Below are 25042 nucleotides of genomic sequence, written 5' to 3' on the forward strand. Positions count from 1 at the left end.
TTTCAAGAGTGTTACGGGACCATGTTTTAATCAGGGAAAAGGCTTTATCCCGACCCAGTAATCACATTCTAAACCCAATTACATACCAATTACAAAAGAGCTTGTAAAGTCATACTTTAACTCGCACCCTCTCGCGGTCCAATTTACTAAATTGTTTTTCCCCTGATTTAAAAAAAAAAAAAAAAAAACATTTTAAAAGCTGTATTAAATGATGCAGACGCAAAAGGAGCTAATAGGGAATATAATTTGTCCTGTCCAGAGGCCTGCCGGGCTGGGGTCAGAAGGTTAAGCCTCAGGTAACTGTGAAGCTGTGGGAGTGCACGGCCATGCCTCTTATTCCTGTCTGATTTAAAAGAACCCATAGGGGGCCTGTGGTAAACACAGCGGGGACGTGAACCTTAAGGAGCGGGAGAATGAGGGCCTGGTGTTGTACTTAGGCTTCACATAATGACCAACAACCCCACCACCACCTCCCGCCCCACTACTCCTTCACATACCGGCTCCCTCTCCAGCGTCCATGCAGCAATTCTATAGGCTTGACCGCTAAGACCCCCATTCAACCTGTGCACGACAGAACCCCATCCCTCTTCAACAGGTCCTTTTGAGACGGCCGTCCGGGACTCCCGCTGCTTCGCTGCAAAGCATTGTGATCCTGGCGGGCTCTATCTTTGGGGGCGGGCGGGGAGGGGACGGGGGCACTTACGTGAGCCTCTCCTCTTTCACGGCCCTCCCTCCGGTTTACGTCAAATCTCCTCGAGCCGCTCGTCACGGGAAGCCTCGGCTCAAATCTAAATCTTCGCGTTTACGAAATAAGACATCTGCGGCGGTGGAGGGGACGACGCTGATGAGGACAGAGGTAAGAAAGAGAGCAGGGGCTTAGCTTCACGTCAACATGAAAGCACTGGAACTCTAAACACTTCAAACACTCAGATATTTAAAAGGCGTTCCTCCCCCGAGGATGGTTGTCCCGTTTTGCGAGCGCCATGACTCACGCCGGCATCCTTGTAGCACTCCGGCCATTCTGAGAGGGGATTCAAGTAAATCAATGACTAATCAATGCGCTCTGCATCCACAGAATGACTAATCTATGGTACGGCTTAAAGTTGCTTTCAGTTATCAAAACTAATAAAGCCGAAGGGTGCTTCCAAAAGATTATCCATTAAATGTAAGGTATCAATTGTACCTCACATCGCCGATGGCACCCTTAGCTTTTGATCGGATTGTTTTTATCTTCTCCGACTGTTTGGCCACAACATCCGTTGTTTTGTTTTTTTTTTCGGGAAGGGGGGCAGTGTTTAGGGTCAGCTTGTTTTCGCAGTGGTCACTTTCGGAATAGCAGCCGCTCTTTGTCGGCGTGCGGCCAAAGCCTGATTCACTAACATCTATACGTAATACGCGGCCTTAGAGAGCATGTGGAGTCAATTAGCGCTGACGGAATGGTGGTATATTTCTCCATGCTGGATCCCTGCATTAACTCAAACATCATGCGGTCTGAGAACAAAGAAAATACTGGGAACACTGCTGTGCAAACTATTACTCTCTGCATTTATTCACAAAATACAGTTCCGTCAGCTCATCTTGGGACTAATTTGTGACGATAGAACTAGAAAACAGGTCTCAATATTTTTTCAACTTTAAGCTTATAGCCCGTGCGTCTCCTTAGTAAGGCCGGGAGATACTAAATGTGTCTGTGTCAACATTGGAATCCATGACAACCAAAAAGGACTTGCATGAAAATCCGACAGCGCCGAAGTTTCCGTACAAATGGTACAAAAGCGAATTGCTACCACCCCAGGAACACAAGAAAGGTGCAGTGCCACTGAAGGCAACCTATAAATCTACACTGTGCACTGTTTTATAGCAATGACTGATATATAACTGCAAAAGTAACCAGATGGAATATGATCTAAATACGAAGTGGACAAATCGCCTGCTTGCCCCGTCCATCTCTATTTCTAATTTGTACTTCCGACCAATGACTGTCAGTTTACTTAAGAAATTATTTATTTAAACATTATTGATCGAGCCGGGAACCTTTTTGCTGCGAGGCAAAGACGCTCTCCACTGCGCCACCATGCCGCCCATTTAAACGTGTCAACTACATTTACAGGAGAATTTCATGTTACGCGCAGCTCCATCTACTGCTTGTACATTCCTCTGACAAAGAATAGGGTCATTCCATTTCATCACTTACCGAGCGCATATTAAAGTTTAATAAAGCTACTCCTTGAAATTCAACTCATCAAGGTGCGATACAAAGCTAGCTTTGTAAGGGAAGCGTCTGGTAGGGCAGCGGTGGGGTGTCGATGTCGTGAAGACGCCGCAATCAGTTTGGCAACAACCGCACAGTTGTCACACCTACCGGATAAACGACCCCTTGTGTAATCACCGATCGCCCCTCCGGGTCTCCACAGAAAGTCAGACTTCCGCTCCACCTTGTCCTTTGAGGGCCTTGCTAAGCATGTTTGTTTTGAGATGGGGGGGGGGGTATTCCAGAGGCCACCTACCTTCCCGATTGTCCCACGGTTTGTTTAGCTTTGCCGCCACGATTCAGGAGTTTAACGGCTTCCTCCGCTTTCCCCCTGACCGCTCCCGAAACCCCGAACCACATCCTCACAAACGGCAGACGACGCGAGCCATTTGCCTAGATTCCCCTCGCGTGGCGACTATGCAAGTTTGTTTTCATGGTGAGGAAACAAGTCGCGGCTCATGATCGGGATTCAGCGAGTGGAAAAAAAACAGATGAAATGGTGATTGGCGCCACCGGGTACACCGACGCCTGTCACATCACAACCGTATCGTACCCTGTTGTCGGGCGTGTAATGTGGATTTCCTTGACTTCCAAAACACCACCTCCCCCCCACCTTCCAGTGTAATTACCTCATCAAAGAGAGTATCAACATACAACCCAAAATGGGATTTGTTGTGTCTGTGTGTGTGTGTGTGTGTGTGTGTGTGTGGGAGGGTGGAAAAGAAACAACATCAAAAAAAAAAACATATCATCACACCCAACATGGAGTATGTGAAACATGTGACGTTTAGAAGTCAGGGGACCAAAGCCTTGAGGGCATACAATCAATATTACATTTTCCATTGCCACCTTCATAGCTATTGTAAATGGCTTGTGTCAAAAATAATAACAGGTTGTATCAGAAACCTTGGGTTTGCAATTTCTTTCCCAGCGCTCGGAGGGGGCCTGTCCCAACCCCACCCCCCAACTCCAGCGCCATGGGTGTTAATGACGCCGCGGTGGCAGACGCTTCTCGCGCCGCGTCTGGCTTCTTTCCCTCTCGGCCGGCTCCACCCACTTTATCACCGTGCTCTCGGAGGTGCCGAGCTCTGCTGGGAAATGCGCGTGAGAACGGGAAGCACAAGTAATGATTAGCTTGCGTGTGCGCGCCCCAGTGCTCAGCCGGTGGTACGGCATTAATTACAGCTCTGGAGAGGTTTAATCTATTCCCTCTTCTATTTTCCTGGCACTGGGGGTCCTCGAGTTACGTCCAAGATCTGCTCCTACTGACCGACGTAAGGCGGTTTTGGACTACCCTAACCCAAGTCTCTTACCTAACCCAAAACACACTCAAGTTGTATGTATGTGTCAAGAGACTGAGGTAGGCTGTAGGAAAATGAAGGGTAGAACATAGTTATAGTACAGAAAAATGACAAAAATGAAGTTCAACACGCCAATGTTTGTTGGTTTTCGTGTTTTTGGAATTCCTTTCTGCTTCGGTGCTCTGCCACTGGAAGAATCAGCCTTACATTAGCAAGCCATATTGACGGGTAAAAACTCACAAAAAAAAATAAATAAAAAAATTTTAAAAATCCAAGTGATAGAGCTGATGTGAACAAGCTTGCGGTACACGGGGAGATCAGAAGAGATTAGATCGTGCCTTTAATTGTCCTACAGCGGGAAAATGTCAAGCATACCGGGCCTTAAGCAGCTATATCCTTCTGCCCTGACAAAGTTTTGATTTTTACAATGCGCCGCTTCAAAATGTATTTTTCAAATTATTTATGGGATTGGGAGTGAGGCTTACGTATATATTTTGCTGTTTTTTTGCCGATGGCGTGCAGAAACCAGAAGTAATAGCATTTGACGGGATGGTGCTAGGGCCAATCACATTAAGGGAGAAGCGCCAGATGTTTTTGTGTGTTTGGGTCTTTCTTCGGGCTTCCAGGGAGCATCTTTTGATGTGCCTGAGGTTTACCAAGGGCTAATTGCTGGTGCGTGTGTGTGTGTGTGTGTGTGTGTGTGTGTGTGTGTGTGTGTGACAAACAACAGCAGTGCATGTCAGGACATGACATGAAAGACTGACGTGACTCCAACAACTGACAGAGACAAACACCACGGCTACAAAATACAACAATGCCTACGTAGAGACTCGGGGAACCACTGGAGCACATGATCCATCTGTCACGGGGGCAGATGAAGAGGATGCTCAAGCCTTGTTTGAGAGCGTTGTTTGGAGGAAAAGGTCTTCTCTCTACCAAACAGCCCAAATTTACATCTCTTTTAATGGCCACCGTGTCTGCCGTAAATCAAGAGAGGAGTTTAACCTCCGGGAGCCAGCAGGGGTTAATGCCGAGGGCAACAACCGCTGCCACTTTGGCCGCGGACAGCAGTGAAAGGATGTCCTTGATAGCAGCAGTTTCAGATTTATAGAGGTCGCATACAGGGGGGAGGCGAGTCACTTCGAGATTTCAGCGAAGCATCTGCTGTGAACTCTGAAAAAAAAAATAATAATAATAAAACACGGATCAAATGAAAGAGAGCTCGGAATAGAGAAATTAATATTGAGCGCGCAATGTGGCGTTTCTGTTGGTTATGGATTCCCATAATGAGAGCATCCCGGAGATCTACTGAGGCCTTTTGAAGGTTTGCCAATAACGAAACCGACAACAACCGCACACGATGTTTGTTCCGTATTCGCGTGGGCTATTTCCAGCGCCGTCATTGGCATTTCACAAAGAGCATCCACACCGCGCTGGATCCCCTGGGTACACATGAGCAGTTGGCGGTAGCACACACCTGGTCAGACTCGGCGGTTCATCAAAAGGCCATCGGCACGCCAGGAGAATTGGCTTCCTCTAATTGAGACGCAGGCAGATTATTCCCATTCGGCCGTCTAATGACCGTCAAAAATGAGATGAGCCACGATAATAAGAGCTCTATTTGACCAGGCACTACAGTGGAGCCCGGTGTCAATCAAACACACCCACACACACACACGCACAGACACACACATACTTCCTCCTCCCATTTCATTATCAGAATAAAACGTGACCGGCGGTGCAGATCGGCCCTCGCTAGCTATGTGGATTTCTAGCTGGCAAGAGTTGTTGCTAGTTGTTGTTACGATGTGGAACATTGATCATAACGTGACATCTAATATATTTCCCGGCCTTGTGCTCCAGCTTGAAGATACAAACCATGACAAGCTAGAGAGCCGACCAGCATAGGAAGAAAAAAAAAAAAAAAAGTGCTACAAAATAGCATTGCGCTATCAAAACGTAAATTCCCACTTGTCGTGGCTTCGTCAATAACCGTCGGGCTCTTTTCACAAAAAGCAAGTCTTGCTTTTCCAGCCCCGCTTATCAGGGGATCAAATGAAGCTATCGATTATTCTCCCGCAAAACACGTCGAGGTGCATGGGAGTGACACCGCATTTGAACGCCATTGCGCGATTGTGCCCTAAATCACAAAAAAAAAAAAAAAAAAACCCGAGGCATGGAGGCCAGCAGCACGGGGTGAGAACCCGTGCGTTCGCTCAGCGTTTAATCAATGGATAAAACCGTCTATCCATTCAAGTATTGACGTTTCCTATGACAACTGCTTATCCACGTGGAGCAGGGACACCGGAGGCCCTTCAATCATCTCGCTGGCTGAGAGGAGCAAAGAGGCGAGGGAGGCGGGGCAGGAGGCATGAATCTCTAATACTGGATTCACTCCGCATGCTCAATTATTCCAACCGCCACAATGCGAGTTAATGGTGGAGGAGTCAATCAACGGTGCGCGTGGCACGGTTTTGGCGGGGTCTGAGAGCGCCGCTTGGTCATTCCCTGACAATGGCGGTTAATCATTATGGATCCGCTGCTTTTGATCTGCTGCCTGCGACCAGCAGCAATCACTAACAACACTATAATTGCGATGACCATAATGATACCCGTTCTTATCATCCGACGCCAGGACGGGAGATACCATTCAAGCTGAAGGGGGGCTGTCTTAATCACCGCCTGGTGAGGTCTTTCACACAAAGACATGGCCTTAAATACATTTATATATATATTCACACGCAAGTGCTTCTGCCTCATCATGTTCCATTGTATTATGGTATGAACAGTCGGTCCAGTCACCTTATTAACGTCATGTTTGGACACATATCGACCCGACTGCAGTGGCGATCAATCTGCGGTAAGAAAAGACAATAATGCTGAGTTCATCCCGGCGCCGTTCCGCGTCTCGAAAAGGCTCTCAAACGTGCGTCCCTTCCTGCGCTTGCAAGAAATGGCGGTCGCCAAAAGCTACTTTTGCCGGCACAAAAGTTTACGTTTTTCTAATTCAAATCAGCTTGTTTTAAGCTAGATTTAGCTCATCTCAATTTCACAACTAAACCGAAGACAAACACAGTTGTTTAATCACGTTGACGCTGCGAAACCTATGACTGATTTATTAGGTGATGAAGCAGACAGGTAACCTAATAAAAGCGCCTAGCCTCCCCGTGCCCGGCGTTAATATTTTCATCCCAGGATAACTAAAAGCCATTTTGTTACTCATTAATCAGCTCCCACGTACATGCGGAAATACGATCCTTGGATTTTGCTGAGGAAGAGTGATGCATTCTGCGCCGGCAGTTGACAGGATAATAAAACACAGTATGCACGTTATCTGTCACCTCAGATGCGCCAACCCCCCCGCCACATTGATACGCTTCAACCACCGACGGACGCTGCTCTGCTGGGACCCGGCGTTGGTAAATTAAGAAGTCGGAGACAAGTCTCAGATGTTCAAGGGGATTTCAAGACGGTACTGCCGGATCAAACATCAGGATCAACTCATGGACTTGTGATGTTAATTAACGTGAACGCGGTATGAAACAACTCGAGCTAAACCGCAGCTCCAGGTACTGTATTTGATTTATGTGTGCGGGTCATGTGAGGCAGACGCCGCGTGCACGTCTGTGTGTGTGTTTTGTTTGTGTGTTTAAATCAATGGTCATCCCCTGATACAAGATGGCCTCATAAATCATTGTTTGTTGATCACTTGTCAGGAGGCGGGGGGCCTCGTGGCATCCCCTCTAATTATCGTGGCTCTCGGAACCGGCGGATTAAATAAAGAGGACAGGAGGGCGAATCCTAGATGGCAGATTTGAGGGAACCCGCATTGTGTTTTGTTGTGTCACAAAAACGGTTACAAGACGCCGAAAGAGTCACCGCCGGCCGATTTAATCTAAACGCGCCGCGATAATGCGGCTACAGAGACACGGGTGACATTCTGGTCGTACCTAATGGAACTATTAGCGAGGCTTTAAGAGGAGGGGCTGAAAACGGCACTGTCTGTCTCAGTAATATACTTAACCGGACGACCGGCGCTCACGTTAATTACCGCATTCGCCTTTTCTAGTTAAGGAAACTGTAAAAAGGGAATTTGATCGCAGCAGTTATTGCTCTGTCGGCTGCCTTCTGTCAGTGTTTTTACTTCAAACCTCACCGATTCCCAGTGCTGCGCTCCTCTGTCCAGACTTTTAGGTTTGAGCCTCAGTGTATTCGAGTCAGCTCGCCTTGTTCGCAGAAAAAACATAGACGAGCAGTTTTCTTTTGGCCACCACTGTGTCCTTCACCGGAGAGCCACAAACCATCGTTTTGACCGAATCCTGTCGGGTCTAAAATCAATGATTTTACCAAATTCGGTATGAAATGTCCGTTGGAGGGAAATGTAGGTCACCCTGGAACCGTGGCACTCTAGACAACAGCAGGCGGGCCTGTAGTCCTTCTATATCTGCGAGGACTTTCTTCACTGCCCGCCGGGTGTTGGTAATGACCCAGAGACAGCATTTCTCTGAGGTTTTCAACAAAACCAATGAGTCTGACTCGTCAAGAGAAAGGCTGTGTGTGTGTGTGTGTGTGTCTGTGCGTGTGACATTGATGCTTGTTTCTATCAGTGGTTGGCGGAGACTTGGCCTCATGAACAGAATCTGTGCAGAAATGTCCTAAATAGCCCCTTTTTCCTCACTGCAGGGACTTTTTACAGTTCCTAGAACCTTTTCAGGTCTGTTTCTATGTACTCCTACTCGGCTCCTGCTCTGAGGCAGGGTCTTTTCACGGTTCCATATGAACTAATGGGTGCTTATTGATTGGTGGAACTCATAAGCCACACCCATTGGCAGATACTTCATGCAGGTAACAGAGCACCATTTCTAAAACCTATCCTGGTCAGATGATTTCTTGAGACAAAATGGGAAGATGCACTGAGAAATGGAGCGAGCAAGAGCTCCAAGCTCTTCTGGCCTGCTGCGTCTCAGAGGGGTTTCCAGGGTTCGGAGAGGTACATCTATGATTTCGACCACTGCAAAGTCAGGAAACGGCTGACAGGATTCTTTACGCTGCAAAGCATTGCCGGGAGACGATAAAAACACTTCAACCATCTGATCATCCCGATGCAGAACATGAACACCTCGTCTTCTTCTTCTTCTTCAGTGGTTTGTTTTTGAGCGTGGAGTGGAAGGTGCATGTCACAGACCCTCGTGTCACACCGGTTCCTGCTGTGGTCCCTCACTGCATGTGAGAATGAAAAACTATAAGGTTCCCCAGAGGTGGGCTACTTCCTGGAACCAAATTCGAGATGGACACTTTTTAGAACTTGCCATGCGTGACACAAACCACCAGTAACTCAAACCCAAACATCCAGGAGGAAAATCAGAAGCTTAGAGAGGTGGCATTGGCTATTAAACTCATAAATGAAATAAAAACAGAGCTGGTGCTTCAGGCATGGAGGCGAGGCGGTCTCCATGACGAAAACAACTAACCTCTTGGCCTGCCAGGCATCCTCTCCACAAAATCATCCGTCCATCCACGATGACTTGGAAAGGAGTCAAGGTCTTCGGCGGCTCCTGAAAACAAGATACGTGACTGAGTTTTTCATGACTGCTGACTTATGTCGAATCGGCGGAGTTTCTCTCGGCGGGCGGATTACAGGGGCACGTTTTTCGATTTCACCCAGAGCCCAGCTCGAATCAGTGAAACCATTCGGTCGCATTGAGCTCCTCTGAAAGCAACCGCTAAACGCCCCGGACCTGTGAGCCTCACTGTTTGCGAGAGGCGCTTAGCATATGCCCTGTGATGCTAATGGACCCTGAGGTGAAAGGTAACAATGCGGATTTCCCCTGGACAAAAAAAAACAAAACAAAAAAAAACCAATCCCACGTCTTGGTCACACACAATCGTGTAAACGAGTGTGCGACTCCATGACAGTGCACAAGTAGACGGGGGAGGTGGGAGGGCAAGCGGGGGGAACACAAGCTGCACAACGGTCAGATTGCCTGAGACTCACTGGTGAGTGAGGGGAGGTGGGGCCGGCGAGGGGAACGGCAGCAGGGTGTTAGATTTCAGATGCATATGAATGACCAACTGCTGGTTCTGCTCTGGCTTTGTGTGTGTGTGTGTGTGTGTGTGGGGGGGGGGGGGGGGGGGGGCAGTTCCTGGGCTCCCTTCGCAGTTTTGAATCTAGATTACTGCTTAACTGAATCCCAGGGGTGGGGAGGCAGGCCTGTTGCCGGTGTCATTGAATGGAGGGGTTTGGGGGGGGGGGGGGGGCGTTCCTCGCCACTCCGTTCGGGTTCCAGCCAGAGCGCCGCCCGACATGCGCCTCTATCGCAGTGTGCGCATGCCACAAACCGCGTGGTAACTCAGCGGCCAGGGAGGTGGTTAATATCACCCGGTTTATTTTAAGTCTCTGCGTCAGGAAAAGGAAAAGTCCTAGAAAACCATATGCGCGCGCGCACACACACACACACACACTCTGACATTCCCAAGCAGAGGATTGGGGGAGGGGGTAGTGCTCCCGTCTTAGATCCATGCATCCGGGCAGTCGGCCAAACGGATTTCTTCAGCACATGTAACCGTGCAAGAAGATAACTCTCAGCTAAAATAACACGCCGACACCGATTTACTTTGACTGGACGGCCAAAGAGCTTAAAAGTTAAAACTCTGCAGCGCTAAAAGGAGATTGAGGCGCGAGTCTGCTGTGAAAACTGCCGGCCCTTTTTCCTGCAGCTTTTTCCTGCAACTGCTGTGGAGACAAATAAATCGCTGAGTCACATTTAAGCCTCGGCCGACCGCAATCAGGCCAACACATGTGCGTATGTGTACGCGCGTATGTGCATGCGCAATCATCCTCCCAAAACACAGCTACGGGATTTGTTTACTGGATGGAATATGCCGAGGGTTCGCCGAGCGCAAGCCGAAGCCCGAATCTGGGAGATGCCATCCAGGGGAGCCAATGTAGAGTAATTAATAGAATGGTTCATAGTTGAGAAAGGAAGCAGGAGTAGATGCGAGGTCGCGCCCCCTCTCCGTCACACAACGACACGACAAAATGAGCTGCGGAGATCTTCTGCCGTGCGTCAGAGGAGCGCCTGCTCGGACGATGGCGCTCGCCGGCCTTCTCAGACCGATGTTTGCGAACAAATGGTGGAGCCAGGAGATAATGGCAGAGCAGACGGGTCACTCAGGTCCACACCCGAGCTCCTGGGTGTTTGGATCAGACTGCTAAAGCACACACGCAAAACACACACGTGCACACACACACACACAGCGAATGGGAAGGGATAGTAAATATGAGTGTGGCAGATGGGGCTAATGCTCCCTTGCTGCTGCCTCCCTCCCATAGACAGGAGGAGGTGGGGGGGTAAATGGATAGCCATCAACAACGGCGGGAGTCGCCTCGGGCCAAGGATGGAAAAGAAGACACGTTCCACAGCTCCACATACTTGATTGGACGGCGTCTTCGCTCCTAGGATTGGACGGAACAGAAGCGAACCTGCAGTCTTAGGTTGTGGAATAATACTAATCTCCTTGACAATCCCGATAGCTTGGTTGGGTTGCGTCATGTTTCCTGATCATGACGGAGCAAGATGGCGAGCAGTCTGGATGGGGAGGAGGAGGGGGGGAGGGGCGTCACCATGGAAGCCTCGGGGTTAAAAGAAAAAAAAAAACAAACAACCTGCCCGCTCATCAATTAGCAGCCAGTAAACAGGTTTGGATTCAGACAAGCGACGCTGTTATTGTTGTTGCGAAGCCCTGGAAGCGTGGAGGGCGACATCAAGCGCGCTCCCAGCGGAGAAGGTGTATACGTGTGTGCGTGTTTGTGTGTGTGTGTGTGTGTGTGGGCACATGTGGGGACCAGCGATGACACAACATGGGATCTCACTGCGCAGCTGCAGAGGCGATGATGTAATGCGGCTGAGCTCACTGAAAGAAGAGTGTGTGTGTGTGTGTGTGTGTGTGTGTGTGTGTCTGTGTGTGTGTGTGTGTGCAAAGGCTGAAAATAATACGTTTAATGTGGGAACACAAGAACCCACACGTTGTTTTTTTTAGCGTGCACGCTGCAGGAAGACACGCCTACTAAACATGCAACGCTATGAAGCGGTGACTAAAATGAAGCCACGGGTGGGACTTTCCTCACAAGCGACTTCCGGTACCACACTTCCGCCGCGTAAAATAATAAAGAAAATTAGAATGAACGCACTTCACCCGCAGACTTGCTCTTGCAGGACGTCCACGCAACTTAGTAGCTCACCTGAGAATGCGGGGGGACGCCGTCGTCATCCGCAGAGCCGCCCGACAGGTGACGTATCTCGTAGTCCCACGCATGCGCAGAATCCCTCTTTCTTTTATTAAGCGCAGGTGTGAGTATGTGTGTTTGTGGGTGTGTTACGGGTCTCAGTGGGTCTGACGCTTTGCAACCTTCAAAATGAAGTTCTCTCAGGTGTTTGGAGCTCGGACTCAGATTCGGTTGGGAGTTTAAATTCCTCGCCAAATGCCTGTGATTTTGACATTCTGGCATTTATGAAAGCATTATTTCCTTTTGTTGCCAAACAACCCTCCCAGCCCCGTCACCAGATTTATGGGATGGCCTTCCTCAGCATCTGCTATGCATTCTGGAGTTTCCTTTTATTTATTTAAGGAGGATATAGACGGGAATTTAAAGGGGCCGCTAATTTCATTTCAACGTGTAGCGGTGGCAATAGCCCGGAGCAGATATTTCAGTGGAGCACAAAATCAATGTGGGGATCCTGCAGGGAATAGCCCTGGAAGCCATTAGCAACTTTGACCAATAGGTCAGGAAAAGTAATAGCGAGATAAATGTTTTATTACAGATTTGCAAACTGACCTAATGCTGAGTTGGGGGGCAGGGCGGGGCATGCCTGACGCTGATGAACGCCAAGCTCTTTCACCCCCCCCCCCTTCCAAGCCCAGTGGATCTGCGGGGTGTTAATTCCTGCAGCTCACCCCAAACTATGACATAACTGGCTGTGTGTGTGTGTGTGTGTGTGTGTGTGTGTGTGTGTGAGGGGTGCAACAAATTTGCACGTTTAATGCATTCATTCATTCATTATCTAAACCGCTCATCCTGCTCTTGGGGTCACGCAGGGGTGCTGGAGGAAATCCCGGCTGTGATTTAGCGAGGGGTTCACCTTTGGACCCGTCGATCTGTGGGCTCAAGATAGAGACATAAGAACATTCACCCTGTCATTCACATTTCATACAGAGACACACAAACTTCACGCATCAAAAAGATATTCAACCATTCACACATCATAGAAATATTCAATCATTCACCCTCTCATTCACAAATATGGAATTTAAGGGTCTCCAGTGAACCTCCTGCATGTTTTTGGACTGTGGACGTAATCCTAAGAGCCCCGAGGAACCCCACGCAGACACGGGAAGAACATGGAAACTCCACACAGAAAGGGGGAATCCAACCATGGACCTTCTTACAGTGAGAAGGAAGCGCTAACCCCTGCAACGCCCCACTTTTAGAACAATCGACATTCATATTTTTAACTATAACGTCAGGCAGATGGAACCTGAAGGCTCTAGCAGACCCCCCTCCGCACACTCGCACACACACACACACACACAGGAAGCAACATTTCCCAGAAGCAAGGGTGAATCCAAAGTGAACGGACAGACATTTCATTCCCTGTGCGACCAGGAGGGGGGCGGGCCGGCGCTTCCCACACACGCTGAGCGGCTCTCGTTTACGGCTTTGTCTCCTAGGAGACCGCCGGGGCCCTCGACCAATGAAGAGGCTCGGCCCCGGGCAAGCGGGCGATTCAATTTCTTAAAGCCGCAGCTCCCGCTCAGGAGAGCGGCCGAGCAGCGAGCCGTCCCTCGTGTTTTCCGGCTTCCTTTTTTTTTTTCTTTTAAGACAAAACGTGCAGCTTCCACGGACGCCACAGACACACACCAAGCGCACATCTACTCACAAACTGGAAGGACGGCCGGTGGTGGCAGGTACTTATTTATTATTAAAAGATGAGTCAAAGACAGATCCACACCCGGTATGTGAGGTGACCACTGCCCAGAGCTTCCAAACAAATATCTTATTCCAAAAAAAAAAAAAAAAACTTCTGTTATCAAATAGACTTCGTATGTGAGCCTCACATAAAAATAAACAATATCTGCTTTTTTTTAAGTGCAAGAAATTAAAAAATACAGGTTCATGGTGAATGTTTTTTTCGTTTGTTTTTTTTTTTAGAAAAGAAGGCAGTCTTCAGTTTTGGAAATAAAAAGTTTCATTTCATGAAACAGGACTGTGGAATGTAGGTTGTTTGTTCTGTTTTTTTTTTTTTTTGCTTAAATCCCAGGACCACCGTGGTTATCAGACCTTTCCCCTTTTTCTGTTCAGTCCCCATCTTCCGCCCAAAACACTGCCGACGGTCGACGAATCCCAATTTTTTGCCCCCCCCCCCTCCCCGTCGCGTTTCCTTTCTCGCACACGACGCCGTCCGCCCCCCCCTCCCCCACATCATCAGTTCCAGCTGATTTGCTCCACTTGTCCGCCCACCTCACCCCCTCCGGTCCGGAGGGGGTGTGACATGACGTGACGTGAAGTGGTGTCACCGGTGCGCGAGTCTGTCTGACCTCCGTCCCTTTGCTACAACTGTTTAGGAGTATAATCTATATTGCACAAAAAAAATGGAGGACAAGAGAGAGAGCGGGGCGGAAAAACAGTATGTGCCGTAAAAAAACAAAAACAAAATCCAGTTTCACACCTGCGATCGGGACCCACCCACATATCACCAGTATGATATACATAAACTCCTAGCTTTACTATATTACAGTACATATACAATCTCCAAACTAATCCCGGCTCTGAGGTATGTGTTCCCCCACCCCCCCCACGTATTTTCTACGAATACTCCACAGATCTGCTCTACGACTGTACAAAGAAGGGGGGAAAAAACCCCGGTTTTTAAAATCACAAGGCAAGTCTTTTTTTTTTTTTTTTTAATTTTAACTTAGGACTCCCCTTGCATGCTGGAAAGAATGGTTAAAAAAGGAGGGAGGGAGGGAGGGAGAGGGGGGAGGGAAGGAGGGGAGGGAGAAGTGCCTGAAACTCACTGAGAAAAAAGCACAGTAAGAACATTTCCCCCCCTTTTCCACCTGTACAAAAATATGCCTGAAAATATCTGCACTTTTTTTTGTCCTTTTTCCTTTTTTTTTTTTTTTTTAAAAAAAAGATGAGGTCTGTTATGTATAGAAAAGGGGTTTCGGGCCCTCCGGCAAGGGTGATCTGCCGAGGGTCTAGGCTGCTCGAGTCCCCCCCCCTCTCCCGAGAAGGAGGAGGAGGTGGAGGTAAAAACGGAAAATCAAGACAAAACGGAAACGGCATTTAGAAATTACACAAGAAAAATAAGTCAAAAATCGGTTTGTAAAAGTTGACGTCCAGAAGAGTGGCACGGGTTGCTGCGTCCGCGGTCGCCTACGTCTCCCTGCAGGTTCGATTCGGTGTCTCGGTGAGGATAAGATGCATAGAAGTTCACGTCGGTTCCCTTTCTGTGGCCAGTTTTTTTTTTTTTTACAGTTAACCTACATGGTGGTGGTGGGTGGTGGGGGTGGGGGGTGGGGGGGGTGGGGTGAAGGAGGAGGAGGGCGGGGGGGAGGGGTGTCCGGAAAACCCTGTCATGCTGCCAGAAAATTAAAAAAATGTCTGCAGACTTTCCTTTTTTTCCCATCTTTTTTTTTACGGTTCCTTTGCTGCCAGCTTCAGAAGCATCTCCTGGTCCTTCTCTGCAGGCCCTCCCCCCTTTTCAGTGTGTGTGTGGGGGGGAAGGGGTGGGGGGGCAGGAGTGCGGGGTGGGGATGGGGGGGGGCAACTCGACCAGGACGCCCATCATCTGACTTCCAACCCCCCCCCCCCTTCCTTTTCTTCCTCCTCCAGAGCTGCTCTCCGCCACGGTCAGTAGGTGAAGACCAGGTCGGAGAAGTTGGCCTCCAACCAGTCCCCGGCGATCATCTCGCTGAGCTCCGGCGTGCAGTAGTCCGGGAATTCGAAGTGGGAGCCCAGGCTCCCCTCGCTGAACGAGTCCAGGTCCTTATCCACGAGGGACAGCGACAGGTTCCCTGAGTTGGGGTTGCCCAGCTCCGGGCCTGTGGCGCTGGGGGCGAAGTTCAAACTAAAGTCAAAGAGCAAGTCGTCCGCGTCCTCGCTGCTGCTGCTGGAGGAGGAGGAGGACGTGGAGACTGACCTGGAGGATGCTGGTGACACGGAGGCGCCCTGCTTGGTGATGTTTCTGATGTTGTAGAAGAGTCTGTGCTCGCTGCGCGCGTCCTCGTACATGCTCGTCCCCTCGGACTCCGCAGACGAGCTGAGCGTCGGGCTGGCCGGCACCTTGGCTGCGCCGCCGCACGGCCGCAGCCGCTCCTCGGCCGCCGGCCGCCGCGTCCCCGCCCGGTACTCTTCCTCCTCCTCGTCCTCGTCCTCGTCCTCGTCGTCATCCTCGTCGCTGAGCTCGCTCTTCGCCGCCACCGCCGCCGCCGCCTTGGCCGCAGCCGCCGCCACCGCCTTGGCGCCGTCCTCCGCGTATCCGTGCGCGGCGGAGCTCTTGGCGACGCTCTTCGTCTTGGTCTTCGGGCACTTCTTGCCGGGCGCCTTGGCGCCCTTGGCGCACTTCTCCGGGGACGCGGCGGGCGCCTTGGAGGAGTCCAGCTTTGGTTTCTTCTTGGGTCGGTACTTGTAGTCGGGATAGTCGGCCATGTGTTTGAGCCGCAGCCGCTCGGCCTCCCGGATGAAGGGGATCTTCTCGCTGTCCTTCAGCATCTTCCAGCGCTTGCCCAGCCGCTTGGAGATCTCTGCGTTGTGCATGTCCGGCGACTGCTCCATGATCTTCCTGCGCTCGATCTTGGACCACACCATGAAGGCGTTCATGGGCCTCTTGATGTGTCCCGTCGCGGTCTTGCACCAGTCCGGGTTGACGGCGGCGGGGCTGCACGCCGCGAATTCGCCCTCCTCGGAGTCCGTGGCTTCCCGCGACATGTTCGCGTCCGCGTCGGCGTGGTGTGAGCGCTGCACCATCGCCCTGGCTCTTCCTCCTCCTCCTCCTCCTCCTCCCTGTCCCCCCCCACCCCCCCGGGCCAAGACGGACGGACTCCTCGGTGCGCCTCCGCGCCGGTTCGTCCGCCGCGCCGTGCCGTGCCGTGCCGTGCCGTGCGTGAGGCGCGTCTCAGTCTCTCCCCGGCGCTCCTCTTTCTCCCCCTTTTCTTTTTTTCCCCTTCTTCCTGCCGGAGTTACAAACTGCCCTCTTAACTAGTTGTCGGCTTTTTCGCGTCCCCCCTGCGTCACGCGGAGCGCGGCCAATCGTCTCCCTCCCGCTCCGCCCAGCAGACTCCATCCAAGGCTCCTCTTAACCCTTTTACCCCCCCCTCTCCAGCCCTCTTCCACCCCTCCCGTTGGAGTGGAGGTGGGGATTTGTGGCGCACAGTGTCGAGACGAGCATATTAAACACGCTGTTTTTTTTTGTTTTTTTTTGCGCCGTGCGCTCCCGATGTGCGCCAAAATTATAATAAAAAAAAGAATCCCGCACTCCCAGACATGAGAGAGAGAGAGAGAGAAAGAGAGGGATGCATATGGAGGAGGAAGAGGAGGAGGAGGAGGAGGAGGAGACGTCGGTTCCTCTTCCTCATCCGGCCCCTGGATGCAGAAGGTGGCGCTTGGACACCGTGTGCAGGAGCAGACTGGCGTGTGTGTATGTGTGTGTGTGTGTTTGTGTGTGTGTGTTTGTGTGGAGCATCTTCTTCATTTTGAATTTCACACTCGTCCCCGTGAGAGGCACAGTGCAGTCAGTGTGTTTTGTTGCCCCCCCCCCCCCCCGCACACCCCCACCCCTGCTTCTAGTCTGCGGAGGAAGTAGGTCAGTAGAGCGTAGCGTTGGCAGGGCTCTGGTCTCAACCGTCTGGACTCCAGGAGCTCCAGGATACCGGCAAACATTCGCTCCTTTATTTTTTTTACATCCGACCGCCGTAAAACACCCGGCCGCGCCTGGCCGCCGACCCCTGGCCGCCCGCTCTGCTCCACTGCGACCGGGCTCCATCGCTAGGCATTGACAGAGACTCCTCGCTGAGTTTGCCGTATCAGGAGGTGGAGCAGGATCCGTCCGACCCCCCCGTCCCCACCTTCCCAATCCCCGACCCCTCCTCCCCCGGGCTCCGGGTGGCAGCCAGCAGTGCTCGTGTGTAGGGCTGGGGGGGTGATAAGACGTCCTTCTCCTGTCCGCCGCGTCCCCTAGAGGGCAATCACTTACCCTTTTGAAACCCCCCCCCCTCCTGCTCAACCACCTTATTTCCCCCAGCTGGGGCTGGAGAAGGGTTCACCTCAGACAGACCCCTTGGATTTCCAACCCTGCTCAGACAGAGAGGGGCTGAAATGCTTTATCATGCACCCCCCCACCCACCCACCCACCCTTGTGCTGATAAATGCTTTATCAGATATGAATGTGCACGTGCACGCCTCTCCGTCACTTTCAGCGGTGCTGATGTGTGTGCAGGGGGTCGCCCTGATTCATCACGTATACGTATATGCCATCAAATGTTTGACCCCGTATGCACAAGGGGTTGAACGCAGGTGCCACTGTATGTGTTTGTGTGTGTGGGTGCATGTGTGTGTGTGTGTGTGTGTGTGTTTCCAGCCTCGGCACCAGCACACAGGCATTAGCATCCGACGGGTGTGTGTTCCGATAAAGATTAGCAGCGTTATTCTGTCACCTTCACCATTTGGGGACATGTGTCTGTAGTGTGCGTGTGTGTGTGTGTGTGTGTGTTCATTTACACACACCATCCACTCTCTCCGTTGGGGGTGTGGGGGTTGAATCACCAGGCTGCTTCACGATGAGCGCGCCGCGTCGCCGTCCCGCTTATTAGCATGGCTCATTATGGGCTGTGAATGAGGTGCTGGTGTCGGCTTGCACAGCCTGTGAGTCATCTCGGGGAGGGTCTCGCCGCCATGTCTGCCTCACTCAGATGCAAAGGCGATGCACTCCCTCTAACCTCCACCCCCTAACTGTCTCGCTCTGTGACTGGGGCCGAGCGAAGCCTGAAGAGAGAGAGAGAGAGAGAGAGAGAGAGACGATGGATACAGAAACATGTTGTGTTTTCATTTCATTTTCACTCGAGAGATTACACATGATTTAACACTGGAAATCCAGAGAGCCGTATTATCACCGTGTGATTTCTAATGCCGGGTTGCGCCCGCCGATACCCCTGGGGGGGAGACGGGGTGTTTTAATGCTTATTTGCTTCTCCATGTCAAGGGAGAGGACATTTTTATTCCAGAGCAATGGAGTGTTGAATTAAGTGATGGTTTTCATGGACGAACATTTGAAAGAGGGCTTCAAGAAAAGGAGAAAAAAAAAAAAACAATTCCCTTTGCATTGCTTATCTGAAAGCCCCCCGAAAGCAGCTGCTGCTCTCACAAAGGGCCAGTGAAGCGTTAGATCAATACCGACCCCGGCTGGAGGCTATCTGATACTCAACATGCATGGATCCATCTCCTCTGCATAGCCCTGAGACAGGTGTGGACTCCTGGAAGCCGCTATCTGATGGCTTCACAATGGGTTGAGGGGTCGGGATTTTTTTGGTGGAGTATATGTTTAAAAAAAGGCAAATGAACTTCTCTGTTGACAGACACATTGTCCTGCGCTCTCAGGTAGCACCATTCAGGAAATCCATGTTAACAGGTTTGCCACGCATCGACTACAGAACAAGTTCCGGCGGTGGTGCGAACTGAGCGCCGGTTATTTTTGGTTTTCCACGGCCAGAGGGAGCCCCCCGACGCTGTTTCTGTGTCCGCCTCAGCCTTAACTTTGTCGGAGGAAGTGGCGTCGGTCGGGTTCGCGCCACCGGCCCGCTTCCAGTTACCTCGCTCCGCAAACATCACGCCGAGCTTCTCTCTCCGAGATTAGATGACTTTTAAGGCCGGTTTTAAGGCCTCGCCTCCCTCCCACCGTCACCTTTGGCTTCTCAATGCAAATGTGTCTCCCGATCGTCAGGCTCTATGTTGACCCCGCGGCTCCCCGGGGTCTGACGCCGAGTGGACGCTCCCTGCCGGACCCTCTGGTCATGAATGGGAGGTGCCGGCGTTGAGATGTTTTGTTGCACAGCTGCAACCGGAGCGACGTGTTATTTGAAGCAGTCCTGCAACGTTTTCGCTTCTTCACTTGAGCGTCCCTTTTTAAAAACGGAGGACCGGTAGCCGTAGTCAGCTACAACATTTGCAGATGACACTGTGATCTGGGGTGAGAGCAGGGAGCAGGTGGAGGGACGTCTAGACAGGTGGAGGTATGACCTGGAAAGGAGGGTGTGTGGATAAGAGGAGCTCAAGAGGAATGATGAAGCTACTGGGAGTGGAGGTGAAGAAGGTGGAGTTTAAGTGCAACAGTCCAGAGTAGAGGTGATGAAAAGTGTCGGCGTGATTAAAGACTACGAAAGGTAAGATGGAGAAGACGGACGTGAGAGCAGTCGTGGTGTCTGGGCTGGAGACAGTGTGGACAAGACGGGAGGCAGAGCTGGAGGCAGCAGAGGTGAAATGTGGTGACTCTCTTTGGGAGTGAGGAGGACGGAGAGGACCAGGAGTCCATCAGAGGGACAGCACATGATAGATGTTCTGGAGTTAAAGTCGCACCGAGATGGTTTGAATTGGCCAGCTGAGGGATGGAGAAGATCTGGGTAAAAGGGATGCTTGAGGTGAAGGCGGCTTAAAGGAAGACCAGATTGGAGGTTTACGGATGGAGGGGAAGAGGACAGGAAGTGAGCTGGTGTGAGAGGAGAGGGTGAGATGGAGGCAGGCGATAAAGGGAGCACCCGACAGAAGAAGAGTGACACCATGTACCTGGAGATCTGTCTGTTCTTGGACCTGCATGACTCTCAACCCACCAGTTTTGACTGAAATTAAATATTATAACAGCAAAACACTTCAGGTCCTGTTTAGACCATCCTGGCCTCACAGTATCAGCCCGTTCAAATATCACTCCCTCAAGGTGAGGAGTACTGTGCCCCTATGTAACACACCGAAAACAGGTTTGCGCGTGTTTTACTTTTGGGTTGTCGTGGATACAGATGCCATGGAGACGGTTTCAGCCACAATGGCGGTGACCTTCGCCGGGGGTTGGAAACTGAAAAAAAGGATAGATCTCAGAGAGCGGTGTCCACCCGTCCACCCTGCCACACCTGGACGCGAACGTTTTGCTGAGTCTTTCCAGCTTTCTGATGACGGGCTTGTGATTTTCCCGCGGGATGTGAACACACACACACACACACACACACACACACACACACACACGCACGCACACACACCCTTCATAGCACAGACACAGCGGCAGGAATCCACTGGCAGCCCAGGGGGGACGGAGGGTGGGGTGACATCATCTCTGTGCAGCTCCGGCTCACACAGTACAGTATGTTCCCCGGTAATCATATTGCCATGTCATTCCTCATAAGCTCCGACGGTTCAAATCCTTTAATCACACACACCGGCAGCGCTGAGACGTTGTTTACGGCATGACTCCGGCGAGTGCCCCGGCTCACAGTGCACGCCGTGTGTTGTGTTAATAAACTCGCGGAGGGAAGAGCCCCTGCAGGCACTCGCAGCCACTGTAATGAGAGTGTGTTTAGTCTGGAGACTGCGTGCAGGACTAATGCTGATGGATCGCATGGCTGCAGGTCAGGTCTTGCACTCCCTCACACACACACACACACACACACAAACACACACGGATACAGTCGAGGGACTGAGAGAAAGTTTACTATGCTAGTTTTTTTAAAGATGAAAACTATACATCGAGTGAAAACCCCACAAACGCAGGATGACGCTCGCGGACGCTGTCCACCACGATCCATCGATTAAAGCCTCCTCGGCCGGACAGAGTCCAAACAAGCGACTCACAATAAGCCGAGGAGAAATGGATCTGTTTTTGTCGCGTTTTCCGAGAGGTGGTCTCCGGGAAAAGGCCGGACTATAACCGCCGGAGCTCCCGCTTGCCTGCATGCCCGCCCGGACTTGCCCCCCTCGTGAGATAAGATATTGTTGACTACAGGCCAGCCTGTGTGGTGGTGACGGGGTGTCGAGGTGAGGAGGGGTGAGGAGGGGTGAGGAGGGGTGAGGAGGGGTGAGGGGCCTCCGCTCTGCTTAGTCACCCTTAGTTGCATCCTGTGCTCTGAAGTTTTACTGGTTTATGATCTTTGCAGCGCCGGTCGCGTAGTGACAGTTCAAAGCGGCATGACAAATTGAGAATCCATGCCCTGTGGACAAATCTCTCTCTGTAATTAGCAGGTAGGATTACTGCTCCTCCAGTTCGACCGCATTTTCTGTTTTTTTAAAAGCACGCTTGTCTCTTTCTAAAACAGCGATAGCGTGTTTTTTGCATTTTCTGCTTTTACATTAACGACGAAAGCTTATTTTGAACTTTCCAAGAAGGGGAGGGGGGACGCACGAGTGTGCCGCGTCCGTCCGTCGCACCGTGACCTTGAAAACAAAAAGGTAAGAGGGAGCGGGGCCGCGGGGAGACAAACACCCCTAAGCGAATCTGAGAATTCGCTCTTGTTTGAACGGCGACCAGATAAGATAGCTCAGAATTATCAGCACGAGTTCCCAGAGGCAAGTGGTGAGGAAATCAATCCTGGGCCGCATGCTGACAGATAACCAACCAGAATTTCAGATTAAAATGGAAAAGCCCCGGCGACCGTTTCTATACACGTCGATCCCAAATCAATTGCTAATCAATCGAGATTTCAGAGACAGCGGCTTTCAAGTAGTGAACGAACCTTTCAAAACGTCATAAATCATTTGACTAAATAGTGAGTCATGATTCTTCTTCTCACTGGTAACAGCAAATAGGAGAAAAACAACATGTCTGTATTGGACTGAATTTCTATAAATACAACGAGTAAATGAGCCAAGTGGGAGGAGCAACAGCTCTGGTTCCCCTCTCTCCCTGCTTCAAACCGTGGATGATGAATCACAGAGCGCTCAGTCGCCCTCCCAACTTACAAAAAATGAACGCCTCACTCAGTAACTCAATGAACGAATCACTCAGTAGCGCAGCGTTGATTCCCTTCTCTGAAAACGAGAAACTAACTCAGTGACTCAAACTTGGTAAAACGCCTCGAGTTTCCCATCACTGCTACGTGGTGGAGTGGCGGCCGCCGAGCAGACACCTGTCAAACATCCAAGCTGCAGAGGAGCAGCTGGAAGACGGCAATGCTGTCCCTAACAATATGGTTACAATGACCGCCGTGTTCGATTATGTCATGCTTTGAGTTTGCACTGAGAAAATTTTGAAGATTCACGACTGATGCTTTTACTTAATGGCCTCATGATTGCTGATTGCAGGTAAGATGATTAGATAGATAGATAGATAGATAGATAGATAGATAGATAGATAGATAGATAGATAGATAGATAGATAGATAGATAGATAGATAGATAGATAGATAGATAGATAGATAGATAGATAGATAGATAGATAGATAGATAGATAGATAGATACAGAACCATATGCGCTCAGAAGGCTATAATAGGCTTTAAGCTAACTGTCTGGATACATCATGGCCCCCGCGATGCTGATCTGTCCATCACCAAGGTAACCTGACCAACGGGGATGAGGGAAGGCACTGGGAAGACCAGTGCTTTAATCATGGCTAATCCTCTGTAGCAGGACATGTCTTGGGGGGACGCAGGACAGACGCATCACCTCAATTAGCGGCTGCATTAGCTGTAAAACCCCGTCATTAAGATCCGCTAACCTCCCGTCACTCATCGGAGCTGCCGAGGCGTAGCTGTCACGTGGACTCCGGCAGCGTCCGGCAATTTTTCAGCGAACATCGTCACTTCGACTCGGGCCGGCCCGGCGTTAGCATGTGGACACGTAACCTCACCGGGTGACAAAGCTCCTTGCGTTAGCACGGCGGCACAGCAAGGCCGCAGGATACCCACCGGGTTCTAGCCGTGTTCACTATAGTCTGCGCTCCGTGCAAAGGAATCACATATTTGGATGGAAAATTTGTGTTACCTCCTTGCTTGATGAAAGATGGAGTAACGCGCCGTATGAAGATGGGGGTCCCTGGTGTTTTGGCTGGAGATGTACTTTGCAGGGCTTCGTGCTGGTAGACGGGAGAACATTAACTATTATCTCGGCAGGAAGAAGTACCATTAAGCTGGCAACAATAAGACCCGGGTCAAGGATGAAGTTGAATGACAGCTGGGGATGAATATAATTTCAGAGGCAGCGATAACGCCGGGGGGTCCAAGCTAAAAAGCGGAATAATAATTTTCTTTTTTTCCTTTTTTCCCCACCTGGACGTCCGCTCCGACATACTTCCCATTCCTTTGCTTGGCTCGCGAGTGAAGAGGTCAAACACAAAGGAGGACAATGACCGCGCTATTGAGATTGATGGTGGCGACGAGCGGGCCAACAATATCCCGGGCTAAATCAAAGCCGGTCACCGTTAATGAAAATAAGAGAGAGACCGCACTGTAAATCATCCGGCAGTCTAATGTGTTAGAGATAATGAATTCACGCTGCTACATTTAACCTTAGTTTTGCAATTCATTATATTGGAGATTAACAGGGGAAGGAACTTAAGCGAACTGTCTGCGGGGAATAGCGGCCGGGGCTCCGTTGTCAATCAAGGATTGTGTTCTGATGTCTTTCATTAGGGGCCGGAGGAATTAAATAAGACTTCCTTTTAATGGCGGAGTGCCCCTCCTGTCTCCCCCGCCCCCCCCGCGATCTCCAGTGATGGTTAACTCTTCATTACCCAAATTAAAGGCATCCATCTCCTTCGGCTGCTGCCATGTTGCCGTGACCTCTACCTGTCAAAACTTTCATGTATGCACTTGAGTGATAGATGAACCCCTGAACCCCCCCCACCCCACCCCACCCCATTGCCAAAATTATCCACTGACTGTCCAACCCCCTCCGATCCATTCAATCCATCTCCCCTTGCTGCACGCCATCGACATCGTTTAGCAATGCAGCTAATGCAGTGCTAATTTCCTCTCACAGAAATGAGACTCAACCTTCCGATGATGTGGCAGAGTGTTTGAGGAGGCGCGTGGGGATCGCCATTAAGCTTTTAACTCGACTTTGTGCGACCTGATTGTTTCTTTTCCCACAACGTGATCCATTCCAAATGCAGCCGGGAAAGCATAAAGATGAGTACGGGTAAAAAAAAACACTGCTTGTCCCCGAGGGTCACAGTTAAAGAATGAAATCGGCCAGAGGAACTTTACGATGACATCATCCACTTCTAAAATTACAAATAAAATGTACCTCCCTCTCTCAGCATGAAGGTCTATGGTTGGATTCTTGGTTCCGTCTGCCCGACATCTGAAGCAAAACACGGATGTGGATTGTATTAAATGTGGGAGGGTACAGCAGCAAGCGCTTTCTCCTGGTTGGATTCCCACATGGGCCCTTTCTATGTGGAGTCTCCATGTTCTCCTCGAGTATGCGTGTGGATCCTTCGGGTTCTCCGGGTTCCT

General features: G+C 50.6%; 1 protein-coding gene and 1 long non-coding RNA gene across 2 annotated transcripts; both read right to left on the reverse strand.

Moving 5' to 3' along the window:
• Nucleotides 1-733: 733 nt before the first annotated feature.
• Nucleotides 734-11106, reverse strand: LOC147237762 (uncharacterized). Its single transcript, XR_015106865.1, has 3 exons — nucleotides 10986-11106; nucleotides 9024-9107; nucleotides 734-841 (listed from the first exon to the last, which is right to left on the reverse strand). It is a non-coding gene; the product is annotated as an uncharacterized LOC147237762 (long non-coding RNA).
• A 4072-nt stretch (nucleotides 11107-15178) lies between these two features.
• On the reverse strand, nucleotides 15179-16762 carry sox11a (SRY-box transcription factor 11a). The gene has a single exon (XM_086153711.1). The coding sequence runs from the start codon at nucleotides 16580-16582 to the stop codon at nucleotides 15467-15469; it is 1116 nt and encodes a 371-aa protein (XP_086009837.1). The 5' UTR covers nucleotides 16583-16762; the 3' UTR covers nucleotides 15179-15466.
• Between the last annotated feature and the right edge of the window lie 8280 nt (nucleotides 16763-25042).

The sequence above is a fragment of the Fistularia commersonii genome, chromosome 1, assembly GCF_037954325.1.
Source record: "Fistularia commersonii isolate RoL2024-O1a breed Wild chromosome 1, RoL_Fcom_v1.0, whole genome shotgun sequence".
Taxonomy (NCBI): Eukaryota; Metazoa; Chordata; class Actinopteri; order Syngnathiformes; family Fistulariidae; genus Fistularia; species Fistularia commersonii.

Coding starts and splice junctions, on each gene's coding strand:
- sox11a (XM_086153711.1), bottom strand. CDS start 16,582: ATGGTGCAGCGCTCACACCACGCCGACGCGGACGCGAACATGTCGCGG.